We start from the raw sequence: 24,926 nt of genomic DNA, 5'->3' as shown, positions 1-24,926 counted from the left end.
TTTAATAGTTTGTCTTTACAAGTTTTATGATTGACGTTTATTTCGTATAATTAGTAGTTCTTAGCTTATTCCATGAGGTAACTCTAGATAGGGTAGTAATTTCTAAAGGAGTTATTATTACCTGATCTTAAGTAGATATTACTAATTGTTTGTTTATTGAACGAAAAAAAAGCGCTCAAATATTTGGTCCAAGGACCTGGTGTACGAAAAAAACCTTTCGGTTGTCGAGTCATACACTAGGATACAGTTTAAAGTCATGTCCAGGATACCTAATGCATAATAGGGCTCACATAATAACCTTATTTTCTATTTTGGTGCAATGCAGCCCTTAATTTCTCATTATATATATTACATAACTTGTGTATGGTGTAAATTTAGCAATTGTAAATTCTACATTTTTTAACACTTAGACCGTTAACCGCCTAGTCTCGACAAACTAAGGTCAAAACAGACAGATTTACGTAGCTTTATTTATAACGACTCTGTTTAAAAAAAAAGAACTTTTTTCAAGGTATAAAAAGAAGTTTTCTCTGGTAAATTTGTCCATCTACTTTGGGAAAATTAGCTTAAAAGTGACCCCTTTTGTCTTTTTAGGCACTTAAAAAAGTATAAATTCATTAATAAACGTAAATGCAAATCAAAGTGCATTTATAATGTAAGATTTAGTTACTCTTTTGTTTATAACTTACAAGTATGCTTTATTTTATAAAACAAGTAGCAGCTAAGTAAGTTTTCAATTTTTTTTGTAGTATGATTAACAAAAACGAAATCCAAAAGACAATATGCTTTGTCAAAATATAAACCATTTAATTTAAAAATTGATGCTAATATAAAAATTAAACAAATAAAAACATTGGTTTTTATAATTTTAAACTGTAACTTGCCCAAAATTCAAACTAAGTTCTTAAGTTTAACTTTTGAGAACCAGTAAAAATGTAAACAAACGAAACTTTACCACTAAATGGCGTTGTTGATAATTTACAAATTGTTATAGTAACAAACAACTTTTTAGTTAGCTTAAATCTAACATTAGAAACACACTTACAACACTGCTAATATAAAGCAGTATAACTATTATTTATTTAATAACTTATAAAAATGGAGGCTTCTATAGAAGAAAGACCAGATGATAGTATTGATGTTGCACCTGAAGAAGGTAATTTTTTTTTCAATATCAAAAATCAATTGTTCAACAAAAAGTAAAATATAATTATGTTTTTTAGTCTTTTCAGAACTTAAAAACAGTACAATAATATTTATTCTATCTATGTTTAACAATAATTAACTCAAACACATTAATAACTTTTGGCAGCATGTCATTATTAAACCTATTTTTGCACACTAGGTTAATAAGAAAAAGTGTATTTTAACAAAAATAACTACTTTTGTTAAAATATTTTGTTTTGAAATGTACTTCTTTTTAAGAATCAAACTAAATATGTCTAACATAACAAGATAAAACTAGTGATATACCCTTAAACATAAAAAACTCATTTGAGTTTAAAAAACGTTCAAAGCAACTGTCTATTTGGTTTTTTTGAACTAACATAACAATAATTTAAATATTTTTTAAAGGTATGTTTATATTTTAATGTGTTATACAGGCTTTTGTTTTTAATAAACTAACATTACTTCTGTTATAAAGTTTGACTTTTAGTAACTAAAGTTTAACTCTTATCAACATTTACCCTCAAAAATGATCTGCTGCTATGTTTTAAAATAGTTTAAATATACATTTATTTTCTAAAATTCTAGTGTTTTAATAATATTATAAGTACACTGTTTTAATAATAATTAATTTTCAGGACCAGGAAGTCTGGAAGGTGACGTGGTGGAAGGTATGTTTTCTTGTTTATGTTTTGTGCTTTTTAAATCTATGACTTAAATCTTTAAGCTTGAAGTCACCTGTGTTTAATAAAAATAGTTTTTAGGTTTTAACTAAATCAATAAACATTTTCTTCTTGTACAAGATATTTGTTTTAAAAACTTAGATTTGTTCAAAATTAGATTAATTGTTTAGATATATTACAATTACCTCCAATAAATTTAAGAAAGACTAAAATAAAAAGTTAAGCTGAACATATTTAAATGAACAAAGGACCATGCTTAAAAAATACAAAAATAGCCAAGTTAAAAAATGACAAACGCTAAAAATTGATATTGTTTTTGTTTATCAGATACTTTAAAAAACTTTACACTTGTTTAAGGTCATAAGGCAGGGTCCTTCAGCCTCTACAAACAATGGTTCAAACTTGTTTGTTTTGGTTTTGATTAAAAAAAAAGTCTTTCGTTGGTTATATTAGTTTTAAAATATTACACTAAAAAAAAGCAAACTTGTAGTAAACAAATTAAAAGTTAGTTAATATTATACTGTGGTTTGTTGTTTTATCTAATAGCAAAAATGTCTTTTCCTACAACTTTGTAGTTAAATATAATTTTGTTTTTGATGCAGAGTAGTTGTAAAATTAACCTCCTTCAAATGTAGTAATTGTGAATTGAAATTTATTGGAGGGAAGTTGATAAGGTAGAAACTTTGAATGGTCTAATATTGTTTTGTGTTTTTTCATTAGTTACTTAAATATTTTTTTAAACAATGAAATGAATATTTCTCGAAAACTTGAGGTGAGTTGCTTAAGTAACAAAGATGAAAACATTTTAATTTATTTCAAAATTCCTCCAAAAAGAGCTTTTATATAGGGCCAATGTTAATTATTCTAAGAAAATGTTGGATCTTCTTATGGCCACTACTAAGTGCCTGATAGCTAAGACAAAATTTTTCAAATAAGGTTGTTTTGTAAAAAATGTGGACTTACCTATGAACTTAAAAAACTAAGAAAAGCTTTTTTCAGTAAAAATCTATCGTTTTTGTTTAAGATACAACTTAAAGCCATAGGGAGGTAAATTTTTTTTTACAAAAATAACATTTGCTGTTGTATGAAATCTAACATTATATACTATTAGCTATAAGATACTTTTCACATAATAAAAAAAATGTTCAAAACTTTTGAGATATAGTCTGACTAGTAAAAAAAATTTCGATACAAATGTATAAAAGAGAATTTTTTAATTTTTAATTTGCTTGTAGTTCTAAAAATCTATTTTAAATTCTATCATAATTTTTTACCAATTAGTCTTAAATTTTCATGAAATGTTCATTGCATTATTAGAAAAAATTATGTTCTTACAATTAGAAAAAAATAAGATTTAAAAAATAAGAAAGAAAATTACTCAAAAAAGATTGTACAATAAGATTGTTTGTTATTAAGTTATAACTAAACTAAACACATTTAGATCAATCACAGAAAACAATTGAATTAATGAAATAGGGTTGCCAAAAAACCTGGAATCCTGGTAGAACCTGGAGTTTGATAATTTAGGTAGAAAAAAACTTGTAAAAACCTATTTATTTTAGTCCTTCTATAAGAATCCTCTTGAACTTTGTACCCTCATGTATAAAAAAACTAAAAACAGTAAAAATTGACTGTTAACTAAGTAAAAGATCTTAAAAAAACCAACATATAAATAAATGTTTCTTATCTTCATATTGCTATAGTATATGTTTTTAAGGTATTTATAGTTTATATTCATAACTATTTATTATAGTATATATTTTTTAGTAATTTAAACATCAGACTTTATTTTATAAATCTTAATGAATAGATGAACACTCAAATTTTTTCTTTCCAATATATTTTGTCAAATTATCTTCAGGGAAATTACAGTTGAAACAATACAATAAAACACAACAAGTATATGTACAAAAAATTTTACAAATTAATTAACTAATCGATTAAGTAAACGTAAATGTAACCAACAAAAACTTTATTTGGATTATTCACAAGGTGTTCTGCTATTGCAGATTTTTTTATTGCATATTTTACTGCAACACTCTTTTTGTCTTTTTCTTCTTTAATATAACAAGTGGATATAACAAGATACCATGTGGTGAATCCTAGGGTTCTATTCATGTCCAAGCCAGTACTTCAACGTTCAGGAAAAACCTAATGACACCTCAAGAAAAAAGTCTTGTAGTTTACAAGTTTAAATGCTGCTGTGACAGCAGCTACATTGGTAAAAATTTGGACATTTCACAACTAGAATAAAGGAACATGTTCCCAAGTGTATCACTTCGTATATTAAAGACAAAAAAGACAAAAAGAGTGTTGCAGTAAAATATGCAATAAAAAAATATGCAATAGCAGAACACCTTGTGAATAATCCAAGTTGTGGAAAAAAGTTTGCATTATCTAATTTCAGTGTAATGCGACAATGTTCAAATACATTGGAATTATTTAGACTTGAAGCCATTTTAATACATTTAAATAAACCAAATTTATGTAAAATAAAAGAATTTGACTACACCTTTGCCTTTTTTAGTTAAGACCATTTTGTGTTGATTTTTTAAAGTTTTTGTTGATTACGGATTAGTTAATTAATTTGTAAAATTTTTTGTACACATACTTGTTGTGTTTTATTGTATTGTTTTAACTGTAATTTCCCTGAAGAGAATTTGACAAAATATATTGGGAAGAAAAAATTTAAGTGTTCATCTATTCATTAAAAATAAATATTTTTTTAAATAGTCCACTTGTGCAGTTTACAATCTTTGAAAGTTGACTAAAAAATTTCAAAAAAATCATCATTTATATTTATTATGTTTTATTTTTAGAAAAAAACTAGTTAATAAATATATTAATTAAACCAAAAAATAGAAATTTAAAATATATTTTTAAACTATAAAAAAAATAAATATATACTGTAATTTTTAATAGGTTTGTCTTGTTTGGTTTATTTAAAATTTTTGAAGATTTTCAAGGTTTCTACCAGCTCAAGCCCTTTCAAATGAATTTACACTAGCTTTAAATTTTTTATAAATCTGTAAATTCATTATATTCTTGACTATCAAGCCACTAATTATTTAATTAAAGATTTTTAAGTATCCTTTTCTATTTTTGTGGGCTTACTGTGTACAAAACTGGTTGTTCTTCAAAATTTCAATAATATCTTATAATTTACAAACATTTACTTTTAGATCATACTTTATACTATTATATAACAACCAATGTTAGTTTTTATTAAGGATATTATACCCCTAACATTTTTTTCAGAAGTTTTAATTTCTTAGTATAAATCCTAGAATGGTACTAAAATCATTAACTAGTATATTCGATTTCTTCAACTAGGGTAAGTAAGCATTGAAATATTGTCATATTAGGAAAAAAAAGTTAACTTGTTTTATAGCCTATATTTATATCTACCTAAGAAATTTTTTCTAGTTAATTTGTTTAAAACTCGTTTTGATCATAAATGACTTTTTAATTTATCTAAAATTCTACTTTTTTTTATAAGCTAATACATATCACACCAGCAATTCTTAAAATGGAGTAAATTTACCCCTGGGGGTAAATTACCTTCTTTTAGGGGGTAAATTTTCTTTATTACATTTCATGTAAATTAATGTTTATTTATTGTATATTTAGTTTATTAGTCAGTGTTTAACTGTAATTTTTTTAAAGTTAAATAAACTCTTTAACTTTTATGATTTTTTTTATTTAATAAGCTTAAAGTTCAAAAAGTCTATATTTTTTGTCAAAATTAAAAAAATATTGTAGGTTGGGGGTAAATTTGGTAATAATCTTCCAAAAAGGGGTAAAAAATGAAAAAAAGTTTAAGAACCGCTGTATTAATTAGTTAATATACAGTTTTTAAATGAATATAAATAAACTTCTTAACATATTTTATTTATTTTGTTGTTTTACTTTTAACATTTCTATTGCAATGTAAGTCAAGTTTAAGTTATTTTTGTTTTATTATCTATTGTTAGTTTAAGAAGTTACTAGTTTATTATGTTTGATTAATTAATTTTATAAGGTAGTCTTTAACAAAAGCTTTTTAAGTGTGAGTGAATATTGAGTTATAAACATTTCTTTATAAAATTTATATAATAAAACATCTTAAAAATTTTATAGTAATAATTGTTAAAATTTAAGTCCTAAAATAGTTTAGATAAGCAATTTTTTAAGGTTGTTTGTTTTTTATAACTTAAATAATTTTTGTTCTCAGTAAAACAGTTTATACGCAGACTACTGTGCATAGTGTACTATGAAAAAAAACTTGAAAAAACACATAACAATGTAACAACATAGTTTATAATTTATATTTCAGCCGCATCTATTCGCACTGAAAGCAGATCTGCGACCGGAGATGGGTTGTTGAGCGACAAAGAGCTGATGATTGAAAGTGCCAAGTCCTTCATGCTCCAAGCCAGCTCAAAAACTAACGGAAATGTGTAAGTTTTAAGTTTTGTAACTCTCTGATTATTTTGAGAATAGTCAGGGAATGAGTTGTTGTATTTTGTCAGAAGTTTAATGTTATGAATTGTGTAAGTTTTAAGCTGTATTTAGTTTTGTAACCTTCTGATTGTGTTCAGAATAGTTTAAGAATATTTTTTTTAAATAAAATTGTATTTAATGTCTTACTTTTATAAGTGCTGAAGTTATTTTTGTTGGATAGATAAATAAATAAAGAAGGTATTTTTAAAAGTTTTCAAGCTTTTCTCGGATTCAAAGTTGTGTCCAAGTTTATGTTTTTTATAGAAAATCGTTGAATTAGATATTTCATAAAAAAGTTCTTAAACTTTCTTTAAAAAGTGATATTATATTTATTTTTAATTGAAGGACTTTAAAAGTATTATAGTTTTAGGCTAAAAAAATTGTTTAATAAACATTGAATTTTTTAAACAAAAATATACTGGGCTTAAAACTGTCTGAAAAGCATGTAGATGTATAATTCTGCTGTTTTTTATTTCTATCTTGGTACACACGTTTCACTTTTGACTAAAATAAAATTTTTATGATACATAAAAATCAAGTTTTTAGAAGACATTAAATTACTAAATTAGACATTTTGTAAGGAGTTATTTATTTCTAAATATTTTTGTACTGTTCCTCTAGCCTATAAATAGTATTATATCTTTAAAAATGTGTTTGAAATTCATTAAGTCATTTTATAAAAATAGTATCACTAAACTTTATTACCCAATATTTTATTTGTTTCAGACAAAAATAATATAGAAAAAATAATAAACAAAAGATGGTAGAAGTTAGTTCAAAAACTAAAGTATTGTTTTTACATGTTTCTATTGTTTTTTGATAAGTGTCTATTTATTAGTTACATACATAAACAATTAAGTTTATTTTTGCTAGTTATATCTATGTTAAAACGTTTAATAAATTGTCGCTGCCTATCAGTTATTGATACTAACACTGAGCAAAGTTTACATTAAAGCTTTGGAATTTCACAGAAAGTTGTATAAATGTAACATACACAGTACAGAGTGTAGTGATAGTTTTATACTGTGATGGTCACAACTTATAGGTTGTATTTATTTCGTAAATGCAAAAAACGGACAGTAAAAAAACTATTCGGAATCTTTAAGTAATCATTAAAGTTTTTAAAAGGGTAGCATGGTTTATATTAAAATAATTTAAAACCTGTTAGAAAGTTTATTATAAGGGGCTACTCAAAACTAGTTTTTTTAAGAAAAATACTAAATGAAACTTTGAATATTTAAAGATACCTAGTCCTGTTTCGTTTGAAACTGTATAAAAATCTATAAAATGGTATTTAGTAAAACATTTAAAGTAATTTTTAAATAAAACCTAATAACCTTTGTACATGTTTTTGAACCTATAACTTTTCAAAACCAAAATCGAACCAAAGTTTCTATTCAAAAGTATCACATAGCCACAAATCGCTAAACAACACTTAAACTCTTCCCAGCTACGACCACATATCGAAGATCATCAACAAGCTGCTGACCGAGAAGCCGAAGAACGCCTACGACGTGTTCGAGAGCTTCAGCGAGAAAGTCAAGAGGGAAACGTTCCAGCCGAAGAGCACCCTGCTGGACGACTACGTCACCACCGACGAGTTCAACCTCGCGCAGCTGCAGAAGCCGCTCTTCGAAAAGATCGGAGAGATGGAGGCAGATATGGTGGGAAAATTGATGAAAATATTTTGTGATGTTTTGACGAATTTTTGTAACGTTTTTATTTGAAGTTATGAGTTTTTTGATAATTTTATAGTGTAAAGTTTTAGTATCTTGTTCAAGTTGTTTAACAACATAATGCAATCTGAAATGGTATTGAAAACTTCATATCGCCACTTTAAAATTATTAATATTTCTAATGTCTTTTTAATCATTTAAATATCTGACATTTGCTATATTTAAGGATTTTATTTTTGGTATTACTTAATACTAAAAAAAGAATAAAAGTGTTTTTGTTTTGTTTGAGTTTTTAAATTTGCAAACAATAATGTTTGTTTAAAAATTCAACAAAATTCTTATTAGAAAAAAATTTAAGAAAGTAAATTAATCTTGGTTTAATTTTTAGGAATACTACCTATAAAAAGTTATCTTTTTATAAAATGAAATAAATTTCTAAAACAGTTCAGTTTTTTAAATCATTTACTTAAAAAGATACCGATTCAAAATGAACGGTTTTCGTGTATGCCGAGTTTTTCAGTAAATTTCCTTATAGAATTGTCTAAGTTAAACAGTAACATTTTTATTATAAAAAACCTTCTTAGGAAGCAGAGGAAGAAATAGAAACTCCTCTTCCAAACGTCATGGAGCTTGCCGCCAACTTCGAGCAGGCAGGGATCGGTCTCGGAAAGGAAGAGATGTTCAGAATTCTGCTGTCGTTGAAGCACCTCATCGACGCCTATCCCCTGCAAACCGTCAGATTCTGGGGTTAGTGCGGGTTTTGGAAGGTTTTAAGTTGTAAGAATACGTATAGTTGAGATTTTGTTAAGAAACTGTGTGTAATGAAGCTAGTGGTTTGATTATTTATTTCAAATTTAAGCTGAACTACCACCATTTTGAACTAAGATATTTATTGCTAAATTAAATTGCTAAACTTCACTTTAAATATGTTTTCAGCAGATTAAATTTTTATTTGTAAAAAAAAATAAAAAAAAATCTTCTATTTGTTGTAAGTATAAAAATAATTACTTAGATATAGCTTCCAAGTGTACGTTTTGAAGTGATATTTTAGTTACTGAATAAAGCATTTCATTCAATTTACAATTTTTTCTTCCAGGTAAGATCTTCGGATCGCACGCGAACTACATCATCGCAGAGGTGATGTACAGAGAAGGAGAGGATGAAGACGAAGGAGAAGAGGAGGAAGAAGATAAGGTGAGGACTATTTTTACAATAACAAAAATAAACAGTAAGAAGATAAAGTAAAGATTGTTTTAATTATAAAAAAAATATAAAATAACTAAAAAGATGAGGTGAGATTATTTTTTGCGAACAAGAAATTTACCTGTTATAAAAAGTAATTAGTTGAGGTTATTTTAATATTAAAAGTAATAATTTATAAAAGTTTTTTGTAAGAATATAAATTAAAATTAATTAATTTAAAAAGAAAAGCTTTTGTAAGAATTTAAAGCGAGATTATAATGCTAAAAAAATAGAAAATAAAGTGAGATTGCATATAATAAAACAATTATTGAAACCGATTTCTAATTTTGATGATTGATTTATTTAGTTTAAAAGAAGTGATTTTTCTATAAACTTATGTATATAAAAAAGAATCAATCAGAAGCTTTTCTTTCTTGTGAAAAGTTGCGTTTGTTTTCTTATAAAATTTTAATAATAAAAGTAATAAGATCTTTTTTGAATGATACAGTTTACAAGAACTTTTTACAATATAAAATGTGAAATAAATCCAAAAGTTTTTTAAAGGAACTGCGTTTATCAAAGCGTTCTATCAAGGCATTTATACAAAAAAGTTAACTGCCTCCCATAAACTGTGTTGTTTTATATATGTCCTGGTTTTTTGAAAACTTGTCAATAAAATCCCCCTCGTTAAAACAGGGATCGGAGGCGGAGGACGAAAAGGGAGAGGAAGAGGAGGACGAAAAACTGTACGAGCCCCCGAAGCCCAACTACAAGCCTCCCACGGTGATTCCCAAGGAGGATACGAGGGTCGGCGCCAACAAATACGTCTACTTCGTCTGCAACAAGCCAGGTTTTTGAATTGTTAAATATTTAACTCGCATGATTTTTTTGGTAAGACATATAATTTTGCAAGTTGCTCGTTTATTTGATTGTATTTGTTTGCTACATTTAATGTTAATTATTCTTATGTCATAAAATCAAGTTTAGCTGATAAGAGTTTTTATTTTTTCATCGTAAGATATACAATAGACCTTTTTTTTTATTGTCTTGAATAATCTTTACTAGTATTTCCCTTATAGTATTTTAAATGTTTTTAATTTTATTTTATTAGTACTATATTTAAATACTAATATTGTTTTTAACTTATGAAGGTTTGCTTTTACTGTGTCGCAACATTTTTCTGTTTTAGTTAAAAAGTACTTCTTCCCGTTTTACGCTTATTTTCATTATACAAAACAATTTCCCAGGCGAACAGTGGACCAAGCTTCCTTCGGTGACTCCCGCCCAGATCGTGGCAGCGAGAAAGATCAAGAAGATGTTCACAGGAAACCTGGAATCCTCGGTTGTCAGCTACCCGCCGTTCCCCGGTCTCGAGGGAAACTACCTGAGGGCCCAGATCGCCAGGATTAGCGCCGGAACCCATGTTTGATATTTTATGTACCCAAAATAGTAGTTACAGTTTTAGTATATGTTTGTTTTTATACAACACTCATATTTTATTTGCCACAGAACTGAATGGAGCATTTGTTGTTAAAAAATACTTTAGTTTTAATTACTTTTGATTATTAATCTTTTTCAATCACTGGAATGTACACGTGTACTTTAAGTACTGAGGAAAGTATACTTGAGTTTAATACTTGAAAGGCTAAATAAGTTAAAGCCTTGTCTCGATATCTTATCAGGTGAAAGTACTAAAAGTGAAAATAAGGTTATGAATTTTATTTAGCTCAAGAACTTAATAAGATAGTTGTTAATACTACCATTTCAACTTTTAGTTTGTGGTTTCGAGTCTAATACTTAATAATATTTGTACACTATTCTCATGTAGGGTAAATACTGTCAAACTTTGTTAAATTTAGCTGTTTAGAACTCTTAATCTTCTAATAATATATACAATGAAGTTTTTTTAAATAGTCTTTAATAAGAAAAGCCCTAAAGTTTTTTGAATCTTTATTTGTTTAACATTAGTTTAGTTGCATAATAAAAACGTTTACATTGTTTTGTACAATATAAACATAAAAAATATCAAACAAATACTAGCGAGAAAAAAGCTTAATATTTCCTTATATCTCCATATAAGTCTAATATTGTTCAATTCAAATCATTTAAAAATTGGCTCGTTAACATAAGATATCGACTAAAAGCTTATATAATTTTTATGGTGCAAACTTACAGTGACCACAAACAATCTTTCTAGAGTTAAAAAATATATATTGAGATACTCTTACAAGTAGAATAGAGATTCTCTTTAATCAATATTCACATGTGGTTAATTTTAATGTAAACAAAATGTTAAAAATGTTATTTTATTAAGTAAAATCTTCACTTTTCAACGGTCTTCCAGATAAGTCCGGTGGGATTCTACATCTTCGACGAAGATGAGGAGCACGACGACGAGGAGGAAGCTCAGACCGAGTACGCCGAGAATCCCGAGTACGAGCCCGTCCCCGTCCGCGAGCTCATCGACGACACCATGGCCAACTGGGTCCACCACGTCCAGTACATACTGCCCCAGGGACGCTGCACCTGGTTCAACCCCAACCACAAAAACGAGGTGAGTTTGGGAGAGATTGTACAGTTGGTTGTTAGAGTTTTTTTTCGGATACGATTAAATATTTATATTTTAATACAATATAACTCTAATTAAAAAAACTTTAATTTCTATTTAAGATGTTTTTATCTAAAAATATACTTAATAATACTTAATAAGACTTTACTTAGTGCAATGATAATTATCAGATGATTGCTCTTAACATTTTATAGAAATTGTGTTTTGAAATATAGAGCTCAAAATTTTTAAGCTTGAAAAATTAACAAAGTTTTTTTTGATCATCTCCTTTCAAGGACGGCCAAGACGACGAGGAAGACGAAGAGGACGAAGAAGAGGATCAGGAGGAGCCGGACGAGCCGGAACCGGAGCAGGGACCCCCGCTGCTGACCCCGCTGTCGGAAGACGTCGAAATCGACACGACCCCGTCCTGGTCCGCGAGGTTGTCGTCCACTTTGGTGCCCCAGTACGCCCTCGCCATCGTCCAGAGCAACTTGTGGCCCGGCGCCGTCGCCTTCTCCGACGGAAAGTTTGTATTTTTGGTATTGCTAGTTCTAATTTAGTTTTAGACAATATTTTTTGATCTATGTAACTATAAAATCAAATTATGACCAAAATATTTGTTTATTTAAAAATTATTTTAATTAAAGTGACGATTTTAACGAACGAACCTATATGGAATACAAAACTGAAGATTGCAAGTTATTATTTTATAATTTTGAATAAATGCACACTCATCTGGGACAGCGCATTTAAAAAAGTTCCGAATAATAACAACTAAATTTTTCAACCAAACGTTATAATGCGGCCTTCAAAACAGCTTGTTTTACACCAAAAAATCCCCAAATAATTTTCCCCGCACAGGAAGTTCGAGAACGTGTACATCGGGTACGGGCACAAGTACAACGCGCAGAACTACAGCCCCCCGCCGCCTCCCCCCATCCAGAGGGAATACCCGAGCGGGCCGGACATCACCGAGGCGGAGGACCCGACCGTGGAGGAGGAAGTGGCGCTGAAGGCCGCCCAGGAGGAGGCGCTCGCCGCCGCCGAGGAAGAAGGAGAAGAAGAAGATTAAAGGGCCGTGATTGGACGAAATTTTGGCCAATGAGAATAGAGTATTTTCATTTGATTTAAAAACAAAGAAAAGCCCACTTTTTAAAGTTCAATTTTATTTTGTTGTCGCTGTGATTTTTTATCATTCTTTCTGTGATTTGTATTCATAAAAAAAACTGTGATTTTACTGATTTAAAAAATTATCAAATATTGAATTAAACCTACCACTAAATTAATCTACGTTTTTGTAGTTGTTGACTTTAAATTACAGATTAAGGTTAAACACTTTAATATAAGAGTATTATACTTTAATAAATTTGTAGTACTTTTTTAAAAGTACAAATAGATTAACACTTTTAAGATTTAAACTAATAATCTTTAGTTTAAAGTAGGATCCAAATAAAATTACATACAGTAACCTCTCGGATCTTTACGCACTCGTGACGTTACGCACTCTCGTTTAGTTACGCATTTCAGAGTTCTATAAAATTCAGAAAATAAAAATATTAGTTTTTTAAAATATTGCACAAATTAGGTTTAATGTATATTTTAAAATTAAAATAGGTTTTTGAATGCTAACACACCTCTCTATATCTTTAGACTTTGTAAATTTATGTTCCTTGACTAATTTATAAACATTTAGTTATACCTTAGTATATCAGAAATTTTGTTAACAATACGAGATTTAATCAAAATTCTGAAATAAACCTGACTGTGTTTAATAATGAGAGTTTAAAACACAAAGAAATAATACAACAGTCTTGCCCTATATATTAATAAACACCATTTTATAATTGTTAAGAAATGCTTAATTATAAATTGAATTTTTTAAGTAGAGTATAAATTAAGATATTTTCTACTTATTATTCAAGAAGTACAATTATTTCTACTCGTAATACTATTTTATAGAAATTAAATCCTTATTTTTAATATATGTATAGTTTTATCTGTAGTTTTTATATTTATAAATAAAGTAAACAAATAGTTAAAAGTCGGAAAGTGCCCAATCTGCTTTTAACTAGAAGCAATATTAAAAAACAGCCATTACAGTGAGTATATTTGGTACCTAGTGTATTACACTTTTCTTTACGATCTCTCATATCTTTACGCACTTTTTCTGTGGACACAATGTGCGTAAATAAGCGAGAGGCTACTAAAGTTTGAAATAAATTAAAATACTGAGCTAGAATTTGATACATATAGTTAAAGATTTTACGGAATTTATTAGAATTTGTACAAAACAAATGTACTAACAACGAGTTTTATGGAAAAATCACCTTTTTTAAGGGTTCAAACAAACTAAACTCTTTTGTTTACTTAGAATGCCTTTTTTGTTGGCCTTTTTATTCAAAATATAATCTATTAAACATGCTAGAACTTCTTCTAACGTAAAAGCACAAAATGTAGTTTTTTAAAACCTATGTAAAAATATGTTTTACACCCAAAGTTTTGTGCATAAGTTTGTAAAGTTAGTCGAAGCTTTAGGTTTAGCACTTTGAATCAAACTAAAAACAAACAAACATTTTACTCTTTAATATTGTCTTGATCAACAATACAGGAAACCTTTAATACAACTGATGTTTTTCAAGCAAGAAAAACATCATTTTTTTTCAACTTCATAAACATGCAACCAATATACTTCGCTGCTTATCGTCAGTGTTTAATTGGTAGAATAATTTAGCTTCAAACAGAAATAGTTAACAATATACGCAAGAAAATGTTACTAGTTAATATGTAATAAATGATTATTAGAGGTGAAAAGACTTCTAAAAGTTGTTTTACGTTTTTGTCAGTTGAAAAAATATCAAAGGTTTAACCAGTTGTAAGACAACTTTTTCATATAAAAGTTTTGTATCAGTTTTGAGTTTTCTAGCAGGTCTAGAACTTTTCTGATACAAGATTATCTACAAAGTTATTGTGATATAACAATCAATTTTAGCTCATCTGAACGTTTAAATGTAACATAAAACAAGATTTTTAAAGAATTACAAGCAGATTATTTAGTAGTTGTAAAATATGAGTTCATGTCGTTAAAGTATGATGACGTTATTTGCTTAAAGTTTTAAAGTTAAAGACATCTCTACTAAATGATTAGAGCTAAGAAACCTTAAAACACAATAAGTTGTTTTTAATAGTTTTAAATATTTCAGAACTTTAGTATAACTATTTTTTTAAGAATAATTTTAATTGTTTCCAATATGTAGAATAATAAAGTAATGAGTTTAGTCTTAATGTTAAGAAGCGTCATAAAAATTAAGCTATAAAACAAGTTATAGCTAATATTACTGCAATTAACTAAGTTATATAATATTTTTACCTTTTAATAACAACTTTAAACAAAAAAAAAGCTCAAAAAAACGTAAAGCCCTAGTTTACAAAAAAACACGTACATTTTTTTGATCTTCATTCTTTTGATCTATACTATTTACCTAGATACAAAAAATAGTTTTAACTTACCATATTCGATATTAATACTCTGTTAATCTACTTTAACTCTTTAGATAAAAAACAAATGGTTACAGTGCTTTAAATAAAATGATAAGTTTACAAACTAATTAATGATTTCACACTAAGTGTTAAGTTTTCAAATTAGTCATGTAGGTGGTCTAGTGTACTGTTTATTGAATGACAAAAAATACGCTCAAAAAGTTTGGTCCAAAGATCTGGTGTACAAAAAACCTTCCGGTTATCAAGTCATACACCGAAACAGTTTAACGTCATGCTCAGGACAAGTACGAATCTAAACTTGTGTTCGATTATATCTATGTTAAGCTAGCTGCTAGCACTAACTAAAATAATGTATAGGGAATTTTATCAGTTTTTTTTATCGACACCGTATTAACGTATCTAAAAAATCCTAGTACTTTGATATATATGCGGATTAAAATTTTAATTCTTTTTAAACTAAGCAAAGTAAAAATTGTTCTGAAAAATTACATAAACAAGCATAATTTACATAATTAAATAATCTACACACAAACTAAGAGATTGTTTTTTATTTCCTTTTTCTATTATAAGCCATCAGTATAAACATTTTTTTAAGTCTTTTAACTATGATTATTTTAGGTTTAAACCCGTAAATCGTAATACACTTTTGCATTTTACAAATTATTTAACTTTATGAATTTTACAAATTTAACGCTGTGAAAATCAATGAATAAAATAATTTAAATTGCACGCTACTCATAGGTAAAAAAGCTTTCATAACTTTTTGGATAAATAATACTTAAATTTTTCAAAAATGACAAAAAACTATATGATTTCGTTTTTATTTTATATAGATTAAAAATATATCGTATATTTTGTTAAAAAGTGTTTTTTATTGGTTACTATGTTTCATAATATATTCTTTTTATTTGTTTACTTTTAATATATTTATATTTTGCAGTTTGTTTAACTAATTAACTACTTTAAAAGTGTTTGCCAAAGACTAAAAAAAATAAACTATATCCTTAATGAATAAAAAATTTTAAAGTTATAAAGAATATCTTTTGAAAATAATCTTAAAAGTTACCCAGATAAGAAAACTTTTAATTAAATACAATTTGTTAATGAGTTTGAAGATTATTAATCAAATCTAATCAAGCTTAAATAGCAATAGAGTTTGATTTTAAATATCATTTACTAAAGGTTAGCTGACTGTAAATATTTAACAGTTATTATGGAACTACCAAAAGTATTAGATTTCTGGAAAAGCTTTGAACTCTTGACAAACTGTGAAAAATCTCCTGAAAGTTCGAAAAGTAAATGTAAAACGGGTTCTCTAGATAGTAAAACTAGTTGTTCATATAAAATAAAATTAACTTCTTCAGATAATAGCAGGTCAAGTTGTCCGGATAAAAGCAGATTAAGTTGTTCGGAAAATAGCGAATCAAGTTGTTCGGATGAAAGCGGATTAAGTTGTTCGGATAAAAGCGGATCAAGTTGTTCAGATGAAAGCAGATTAAGTTGTTCGGACAAAAGCGGATCAAGTTGCTCGGATAAAAGCAGATCCAGTTGTTCAGATGAATGCAGATCAAGTTGTTCAGATAAAAGCAGATTAAGTTGTTCGGATAAAAGCAGATCCAGTTGTTCGGATAAAAGCAGATCAATTTGTTCAGATGAAAGCGGATCAAGTTATTCGGATAAAAGCGGATTAAGTTGTTCGGATAAAAGCAAATCAAGTTGTTCGGATAAAAGCGGATCAAGTTGTTCGGATAAAAGCGGATCAAGTTGTTCGGATAAAAGCGAATCAAGTTGTTCGGATAAAAGCGAATCAAGTTGTTCGGATGATATCAGATCCAGTAATTCGGATAAAAGAAAACCCTTTTTGGGTATGTCGTTCGAAGAGTTCTGTAAAAACTTTATTAGTGAAATAAAATGGCCTAAAAGTTTGAAAAGTAAATGTAAAACGGGTTCTACAGATAAAAGTAAATCAAGTTGTTCGGATAAAACTGAAACCAGTCGTTCAAGTGAAGTCGAAGCTAAAAATCCGTCCTTTAGCTCATTATTCCGTAATAACAGCACCAGATCTAGAAATTTACGGACTAGACGCCGTTTGAACAAAACTTTTATTGAAACTAAATATTCTGATGAAAGTCGTTCGGACGTCTCATCACTTGGAAACGATGAAGCTGCCAAGAAAAATCTCAAAAAGCCATCAGTCGACTACAAAAAGTTTGAGGAAGGTAGCTTCGAGTATGTGTTTTTCAAAAATTACGCGGGTTTTAGTAAAAGTGAAACCAGTTGTTCGGATAAAAGAGAATCTAGTTGTTCGGATAAGACGTTCGAAAAGCTATTTGAATACTTATTAAATGGTGAAAAATCGCCTGAAAGTTTAAAAAGTAAATATAAAAGCGGATCGAATTGTTTGGATAAAAAAGAGCCAAGTTGTTCGAATAAAAGCGAATCAAGATGTTCGGTTAAAAGCGAAACCAGTAGTTCAGATAGTAGCGGGTCAAACTGTTCGGATAAAAGCGAATATACTTGTTCGGATAAAAGTAAAACCAATAGTTCAGATAATAGCGGGTCAAGTTGTTCGGATAAAAGAGGATTAAGTTGTTCGGGAGTCTCTGATGTTACCTCGCTTGAATACGGTGCAGCTGTTGAGACAAAGAAGCTATCATTTGACTACAACAAGCTTGAGGAGAGCAGTTTTGAATATGTGTTCTTCAAAAACTACGCGGGTTTGAATAAAAGTAAAAGTTATTAATTTGCGAATTAAGTAAAACATTTTGTTGTTCATTTTTAACATCAATCAATTGAGCTAGTGCTTGTCTATACAAGTTATTACACGCCTGATTTTGTTTATAAAAACTATTTAAGTTTAGTTTATATTTTTTCACTATATCGTGTGCAAAAATCAATAAAAACAACAAAATTATTGTAAATGTTAAAATTGTATATTTGAAGTAATTAACTGTTATATAAAAACAATTTAAACTAGTTAAATAATGAAGCTTATTATCTTGAGCTCTCAACCCTAGGTTAAATAATCACATTGTGGAACACATAAACGTTTAGGTATCCTATTTTAATAAACCTTTTTCATGTAATGTATAAAATTTTGTATTTCTTCATATTGAGTATTTTTTCTAGTTATATAATGCTTCATTTATACATTCATTCAACTACACTTATATATGCACCATCTTGGGTAAAATTTAACAGATAAAAAATTTTAAATTTCTAAATGTGAAAGACCTAAAACGTGGAATAATGTCTAAACTGAAATAAGTAATTATAAGAAAAAAGTGCAGTATAAGTTTTAAGGCTTATAAGATGATTACTAAATTTAACTTCACATACAGATTAGATCAGATACTAAATTTTTATTATTTAAAGCTGCTTTATTTCTATTACATATATTTACTTTGTTAACAATTTCGAAATACTGTCACTGAATAGTAGCATACTTATTTTAGCTGACAAACACTGTTCCTTTTAGGTATCATTTACATAACAAAAGTTTCAATTCATTCACATAAGTCTTCGGTAGCGTTATTTAAGAAAGGATAAAAATCTAAGTTAAAGTTTATGAGGTTTGAACACTACAATATTATTTATTCTGTTTTAAAGCAAAAACTAGTTTACTTTAAATAAAAAAACCTGCGTTAAAACTTTACATTTTCTTGTTGCTTTGTAAGTTGGATTCTAAATTATGTTAATATTTACTTGTAAAGTTAAATAAAAGAACAAAAATCAATTTAGTTGTTGCTTCAACTTTTTCCTTTTAAATGCGATAATTAATTTCTGACAATCAAAGCTATAATTTTTAAAGAATACTAACAAAACATAAGTCTTGCCTCTTACAAGTACTAACTGTAGTATACTTATACTACATTATTTTAGATGAGGTTAGAAGACAGTTGAGAGAAACTTAATCAGATACAAGTTTAGTTTAGTGTATCTAAAAAATGTTTGTGACTCAATACTGAAAGCTTTAATTTATATAAGTCAGCCTTTGATAACCAATATGTAAAAGCATTAGATATTCTGGTAAAAGTACTCATCAAACTTTTAATAAAAATTTATTTCATTAGTATATAGCATAGTTGACGTTAAAAGAGATGCTATTCTTTTTGTTATATTTTAACCTATTTCGTATTATTAAAACATTTAAACGAGATATTAGAAAAATAAGTAAAATATCTAACCAAGTTGTTTATCATTTTATAAAAATCCATTTAGTTAACTGAAATACAGAGTGTTTATAAAGTTTCTTATTTTTATAATGGATACCGTATAATGTATCCAGAAACTCTTAGGACTCAATCTTATAATTAGACTTTTTGTTGATTAAAAAACCCTGAAAATTCAAAAAACAAGTTATAGTGTAACTAAACAACCTACGTTTCAACTATTAAAACTTTTTATGGCCTTTTTTTATTGTATGCCATCCTTTTAAAAGTTATGTCTTCTTAGCTTTTAAACCTTTTATTTTTCGAATAACTTGAAATATAATAAGTAAACTGCATTATAATTGTAAATAACTAAAGCAAAATCAATTGATATTCCACAAGATATACGCAATTTTTTAAATATAGTATACTTTACCATAAAAGTACACAATATATAAAAATCTTTACAACAAATATGTAATTTTAACTGGCTGTTTAAGTTTTTTTTACTTCTTAGACTTTATTTGGTTTCATCTTTTAGTATGTATAAAGTTTATACTATAAACTTATCTAGTTTTAAAGTTTTTTGTACATACAGCAAAGACTTTATAATATAGTTGTTGCATAATGTTTTTTGCAGTGTTTAGTTAATAGAAATATTATTTCATATCAGGCTCAAAAGATAGCCCAATAAGAAAACTTTTAATTGATAAAGCACGTTAAAGAGACAACAGATAATTGATCAAACCTAGTCAACCCAAAAAATAGTCTTTTTGTTTTGAAATATCAATAACTAAATATTAGTTCACTGTAAACACTTATCAGCTAATATGAACAAACGGTTAACGATCACAGAGTTATATGAGAACCTTTGGGCGAGATGTCGAATACATGAAACTAAATGCTACGACATAAACGACAAAAGTAAAACCAATCTATTGGACAAAAGTAATTTAAGTTGTTCGGATAAAAGTGGATCCAGTTCCTCAGTGAAGTCAGGACTTTAAATCCATATTTAAATAGAATAGCCAGGTACCGGCTAGGCAAGTGTGAAAAATGGTTAAGTTCGAGAAGTGTTTCTGAAACAAACTCTTTGAATAAAAATGAATCAAATTGTTCAGATAAAAGTGTAACCAAGTTGTCCGAGTGAATACGAAATTAAAATAGCAACAGAAAAAACTTCTCTTATAAGTCTAATATTCCTTTAAAAGAACGTCAAATTTCAAAGTCCAAGGACTAGCAGTTTATCGAACCTTATTGAAACTTACTCTTCCTGTGAATGTATTTCGGAGGCCTCTACCACTTCCTCACCAGCTGTTGAGAAGAAGAAGCCATAGTTTTACTACAAAGTGTTTAAAGAAGGCAATTTTGAGTATGTGTTTTGCAAAAACTACGCGAGTTTGATAAAAAGTGACAGCTACTAGTTTGCAAATGGTGTAAAAAATTTCGTTGGTACTTTGTTGGTTTACAATTATACTCAGTTTTGCTAGCTCTTGTCTATATAAGTTGGTACTCGCCTGATTTTGTTTTTACAAACTATTTAAGTTTAGTTTGTAATTTTTTTACTATGTCGTCTGCACAAACCAATAAAAACAACAAAAAACAAGTTTTCATGTAAACATTGAGAATTTAAGGCTTTTTCAGAGTTATTAGCTCGTACTCTCAATATTAGCTGAATTTTTGATACAAAAAGTTATTAGTCAATCAAAGTATTTCATACCCATTACATTATTAGTTGTACATTATTAGTATATTTTTTTAATGATTGGATACAACGATTGTATCACCCGGAGGTAAATTTAGATTTCCTGTTCTGGTTTCTGAGTTTTATAAATTTACTTTAAAATACCTAAACCTCGTGTTGTGAGAAATATGGGTGAAATCTTATCAAATTTACTTATAATTAAAATAGTTACTTGGAAGAAATTTGTAATATTAGTGCATTTTCAGTTATTTAGAAAAAATTAGAGGTAAAACTAAAGCGAAGAAATTAAATAAGAAACAAATCCTGTGTATATAAAAACTCACTTTGGCAATTATTTTTAACATATATAGTAGTGTCTTAAGATCAACATTGAGTTTACAACAAATTTAATTCTGTTTTTAATTATAAATTCAAAAAAAGTCTACCGAACTCAGCTTACTTCTAATTTGATTGTAGAAGTTAAATTCCAATAATATTTGAAGGAAGTTAAAAAAAATAGTACAATTAAAATAAGTCATCCGCTGACAAACAAAGATGTGTTTTAATTTGCAAAAACCTTATAATTAATGTTTACAAAAAATAGGCTGTAAATTATCCACTGCGTCTTTAAAAATTTATGAAATAATAAAAACATTTGGTACTATTTTTCTTATTAAACATAAGATAATACAGTTTAAAGTATCAGTTGGTACCATTGATCTTATATTTCATATAAAGAAATACTTAAATACTTTTCTCTAAAATAAACAAAAATGGTTATAAAAACTGTCTTTGACTTTAATTCATTAATTTGCAAGCAAATTTAAGTAAGAAGATTAAAAAAAAAACTTTGGCGGTTAATTAAAACAAGAGGACCATTTTTCTAAAAACTCTAGTGATAAAAAAACATTGTAACGAAAGTATTCAAATTTTTTTAGATTTTACAACTATTGTATGTAAAATAAATTGATACTATATGATGAAAATACATATAATAGTTATTTGAAAAAATTTAAAACGTTTATAGAAAACCAATCTTAAGTTTTTTAATAAGATATTTAACAGTAATTGTAAAAAGCTATACTCTGTTTAAATTTATATACTAACCAAATAATTCATTTAACAAGTACCACATGATAAAACTTAGCTATAGGTAAAAACAAAAATTGTTTTTTTTTACTTTTTTAACAAGTTTAAAGCTAAATTAAGTAACTTTCATTTATTATTGAGTTTCCTCTTTTGTCATAAAAATTTGTTATTTTTGTTCAGATTTTTTAAGTTTTACAAAACTTGTGTTTAATTTATTATCAAATTTGTTATTAGATTAACATTCTATTATAGACTCAGTTTATGTTTATACATGTTTATTAAGATGCTTATTTTTACAACTACTTTTGATTTTTCGGCTGGATTTTTTGGAAAAATCATACAAAACCCTGTGAAAAATTTAAGATGACATAAACTTTCACTTTAACGCCAACCAATTTTCTAAAAACCACCCCAATGTAAAATGCATGAGATCCAAAAAATGCGACCTTGAAGTTTAAAGCTGATTTTAAAATATGTGGCCAATTATTTAACAAACTTAATTGTATACAATCTAAATTGATTCAAAGAAATTATTATGGTTGCATTTTCTGATTTTATGTAATTTTTATAACCTTTTTTCCTGTTTTTTTTTAAACAAAAATGCCACCATAAGACTTCCTTTAAATCGTTTAAAATTGTTCACAAAGTGTTTGTGTAAAAAAAACTTCAGCTTCAAACTGAAAGGTCGCATTTTTTGGATTCCATACATTTTTCATTGGGGTGGTTTTTAGAAAATTGGTTGGTGCCTAGGTGAAAGTTTCTTTATGTCATCTTAAATTTTGCACGGTTATTTTTAAATATTATTTCCAAAATACTAAAATTTTTCCAGTCAGAAAATCAAAAGTAGACGTAAATGTTTTTTGTTTTTGCAATTTAAGATTTTAAATAACCAAATACAAATTACATAGTTGTTCTATTGAAATCATTACTACTATACTCTAAAAATGCATCTAAATAATTCATTTTACTATACACCTCAAACCCAACTTTTAAATTATTAATCTAAAATAACACATGAGGTTAGACCAAATTTAAATTATGTTTCAAAAAGCTGAAAGCAGAAAATAAACTACTTTTCAATTTGAACTTATTTAAGCTTAACTACAACTTAAAAAGAAAAAAAAGTTTTAAAAATTAATTTTCTAAAATTTTTATCAGCCACTTTATATATTTTCTTATTTTAGTTTAAAAAACAGGTTGAAGCAGTTAAACATTTTCGTTGGTACTCTTGGCTAAGTGAGAAGTAAGCTGTTAATTATGTCAGGTAGAAATTTATCTTAACTTTAAGTTGAAAGTAAAACTAATAGTTAAACACAAGTACTTGTTAATATCAAAAACTGAATACGTTTTATTAAACTATTTTCTACGAAAAACAGCAGAATTATTCAAGTATATGTTATTTACTTTTCGTTTACATAAATAATTTAAGTTTTGATAAATAAAGTAAAATGAATAAATAAAAAAACAACATAAAATTTTAAACTAGTTCCTTATTAATAACCATTGTTTAACTGCAAGCATTTTAAAATAATTAAAATTCATTCATTGAAAGGCTTCATTTTTCTATCAAATAAAACTCAGGCAAAATATTTAGAATAAACCACTGGAATTTTAGCAATATAAAATACTTAAAACAATATTAACAAATAAAAACATTATTTACCAAATAAAAAACAATAAATGTTTACTTCACTTCAAATAAATATGCGAGTTGGAATTTCTTTAAGCACAAATTTTACCTGTACGTCAACTCAGAGAAATGTAAGAATTGCATTAATAAACTTAACCCCTTTTCATAAAAAATAACATATTGTTTATTGCACCTTTAAATTATTTAAAGAGCAAAAAATATATCAGACCATTTAAATTTAAAAAATCACTCAAATTTCATTCCTTTGCCGCCCAGTTCCTTCCTAGCCTCCACAATCTCCGCTTTGATCTCGGCAGCCGCCTCTGGACAGTCGTTGAAGGTGACCACCCTGTAAGCGATGACCAGCACGGAGTAGACGGCGAACACGAGCAGAGCCACGAACGGGGCCAGCAGGATCACGTTGGACGCGGTGGCGTCCAGCAAGAGGTGCTTGGTGTATGTTGGGACCCATACCGCCAGGACCAGGGCGGCGAAGGAGAGCCACTGCTGCAGTTTTGTCATTTTCATGGTGATGTTATAATTCTGTAAAAATTACTTGTTTGAAATTTGTTGTTTGTATACAAAGAAAGTTATAGTTATTTTTAATTAGAAATAAGACAATATTTTATATAATATATAGTGCTTCATGGTGATGTTTATGTTGTACTCTGTAAAGTACAGTTGTAATTAATATCAATATCATTTATGATAAATACCATTTTAAATGATGCAATAAAAAAAACATCAGCTTGGTATTCACTTAATTTATAAAATATTGTTCGGAGTTTTTTTGTTTACAAACAATTTATTACTTATTAAATTAGAAAATACTGATTACCTAAATAAAAACAGAATTTAAATCAAACAGAATTGCCACTCTTTAAGGCAAAAAAAGCAAACTTAAGTCACTGAAAATTAGCCGAGTTCCATCAAAGTTGGTTAGAGTTTATGAGATAATTGAAAAACAAGTATGATTCAAAAGCTGAACAAATGCTTCTGATCAATATCTAATAATACCAAAATTAAAACTAATATATATTATATTACATATAATTAACATTATAATAAATACACAAACTTAACAAAAAAAATAAAAATCAAAAAACTAGCCTGATATTTAGAAAGTATAATAC

General features: G+C 27.4%; 2 protein-coding genes across 3 annotated transcripts; one reads left to right on the top strand and one right to left on the bottom strand.

Annotated features, from left to right (window-relative positions):
• Positions 1-1,023: 1,023 nt before the first annotated feature.
• Positions 1,024-13,006, top strand: LOC145842035 (radial spoke head protein 4 homolog A-like). Of its 2 annotated transcripts, none has more exons than XM_082949386.1 (11): positions 1,024-1,156; positions 1,806-1,838; positions 6,166-6,289; positions 7,783-7,996; positions 8,593-8,755; positions 9,105-9,202; positions 9,896-10,040; positions 10,438-10,613; positions 11,535-11,744; positions 12,035-12,267; positions 12,603-13,006. In XM_082949386.1, exons 1-11 carry the CDS (start codon positions 1,099-1,101, stop codon positions 12,811-12,813), a joined length of 1,665 nt encoding a protein of 554 aa, XP_082805512.1. In that variant the 5' UTR covers positions 1,024-1,098; the 3' UTR covers positions 12,814-13,006. The 2 variants fall into 2 exon arrangements, with proteins under 2 accessions (XP_082805512.1, XP_082805511.1); XM_082949385.1 differs by having other exon boundaries at positions 9,887-10,040.
• A 10,680-nt stretch (positions 13,007-23,686) lies between these two features.
• Positions 23,687-24,331, bottom strand: LOC145842592 (dolichol-phosphate mannosyltransferase subunit 3-like). The gene has a single exon (XM_082950061.1). The coding sequence runs from the start codon at positions 24,319-24,321 to the stop codon at positions 24,040-24,042; it is 282 nt and encodes a 93-aa protein (XP_082806187.1). The 5' UTR covers positions 24,322-24,331; the 3' UTR covers positions 23,687-24,039.
• Between the last annotated feature and the right edge of the window lie 595 nt (positions 24,332-24,926).

This window comes from Thalia democratica, chromosome 8 (genome assembly GCF_965202585.1).
Source record: "Thalia democratica chromosome 8, ktThaDemo2.hap1.1, whole genome shotgun sequence".
NCBI lineage: Eukaryota > Metazoa > Chordata > Thaliacea > Salpida > Salpidae > Thalia > Thalia democratica.
This window is presented reverse-complemented; position numbering and strand designations above follow the sequence as displayed.

Excerpts from the sequence above, each read along its gene's own strand:
- LOC145842035 (XM_082949385.1), top strand. The coding sequence starts at position 1,099 with ATGGAGGCTTCTATAGAAGAAAGACCAGATGATAGTATTGATGTTGCA. Across the intron at positions 7,997-8,592 it reads GAGAGATGGAGGCAGATATG|GAAGCAGAGGAAGAAATAGA; the intron begins GTGGGAAAATTG and ends AAACCTTCTTAG. Across the intron at positions 10,041-10,437 it reads CTTCGTCTGCAACAAGCCAG|GCGAACAGTGGACCAAGCTT; the intron begins GTTTTTGAATTG and ends ACAATTTCCCAG.
- LOC145842592 (XM_082950061.1), bottom strand. The coding sequence starts at position 24,321 with ATGAAAATGACAAAACTGCAGCAGTGGCTCTCCTTCGCCGCCCTGGTC.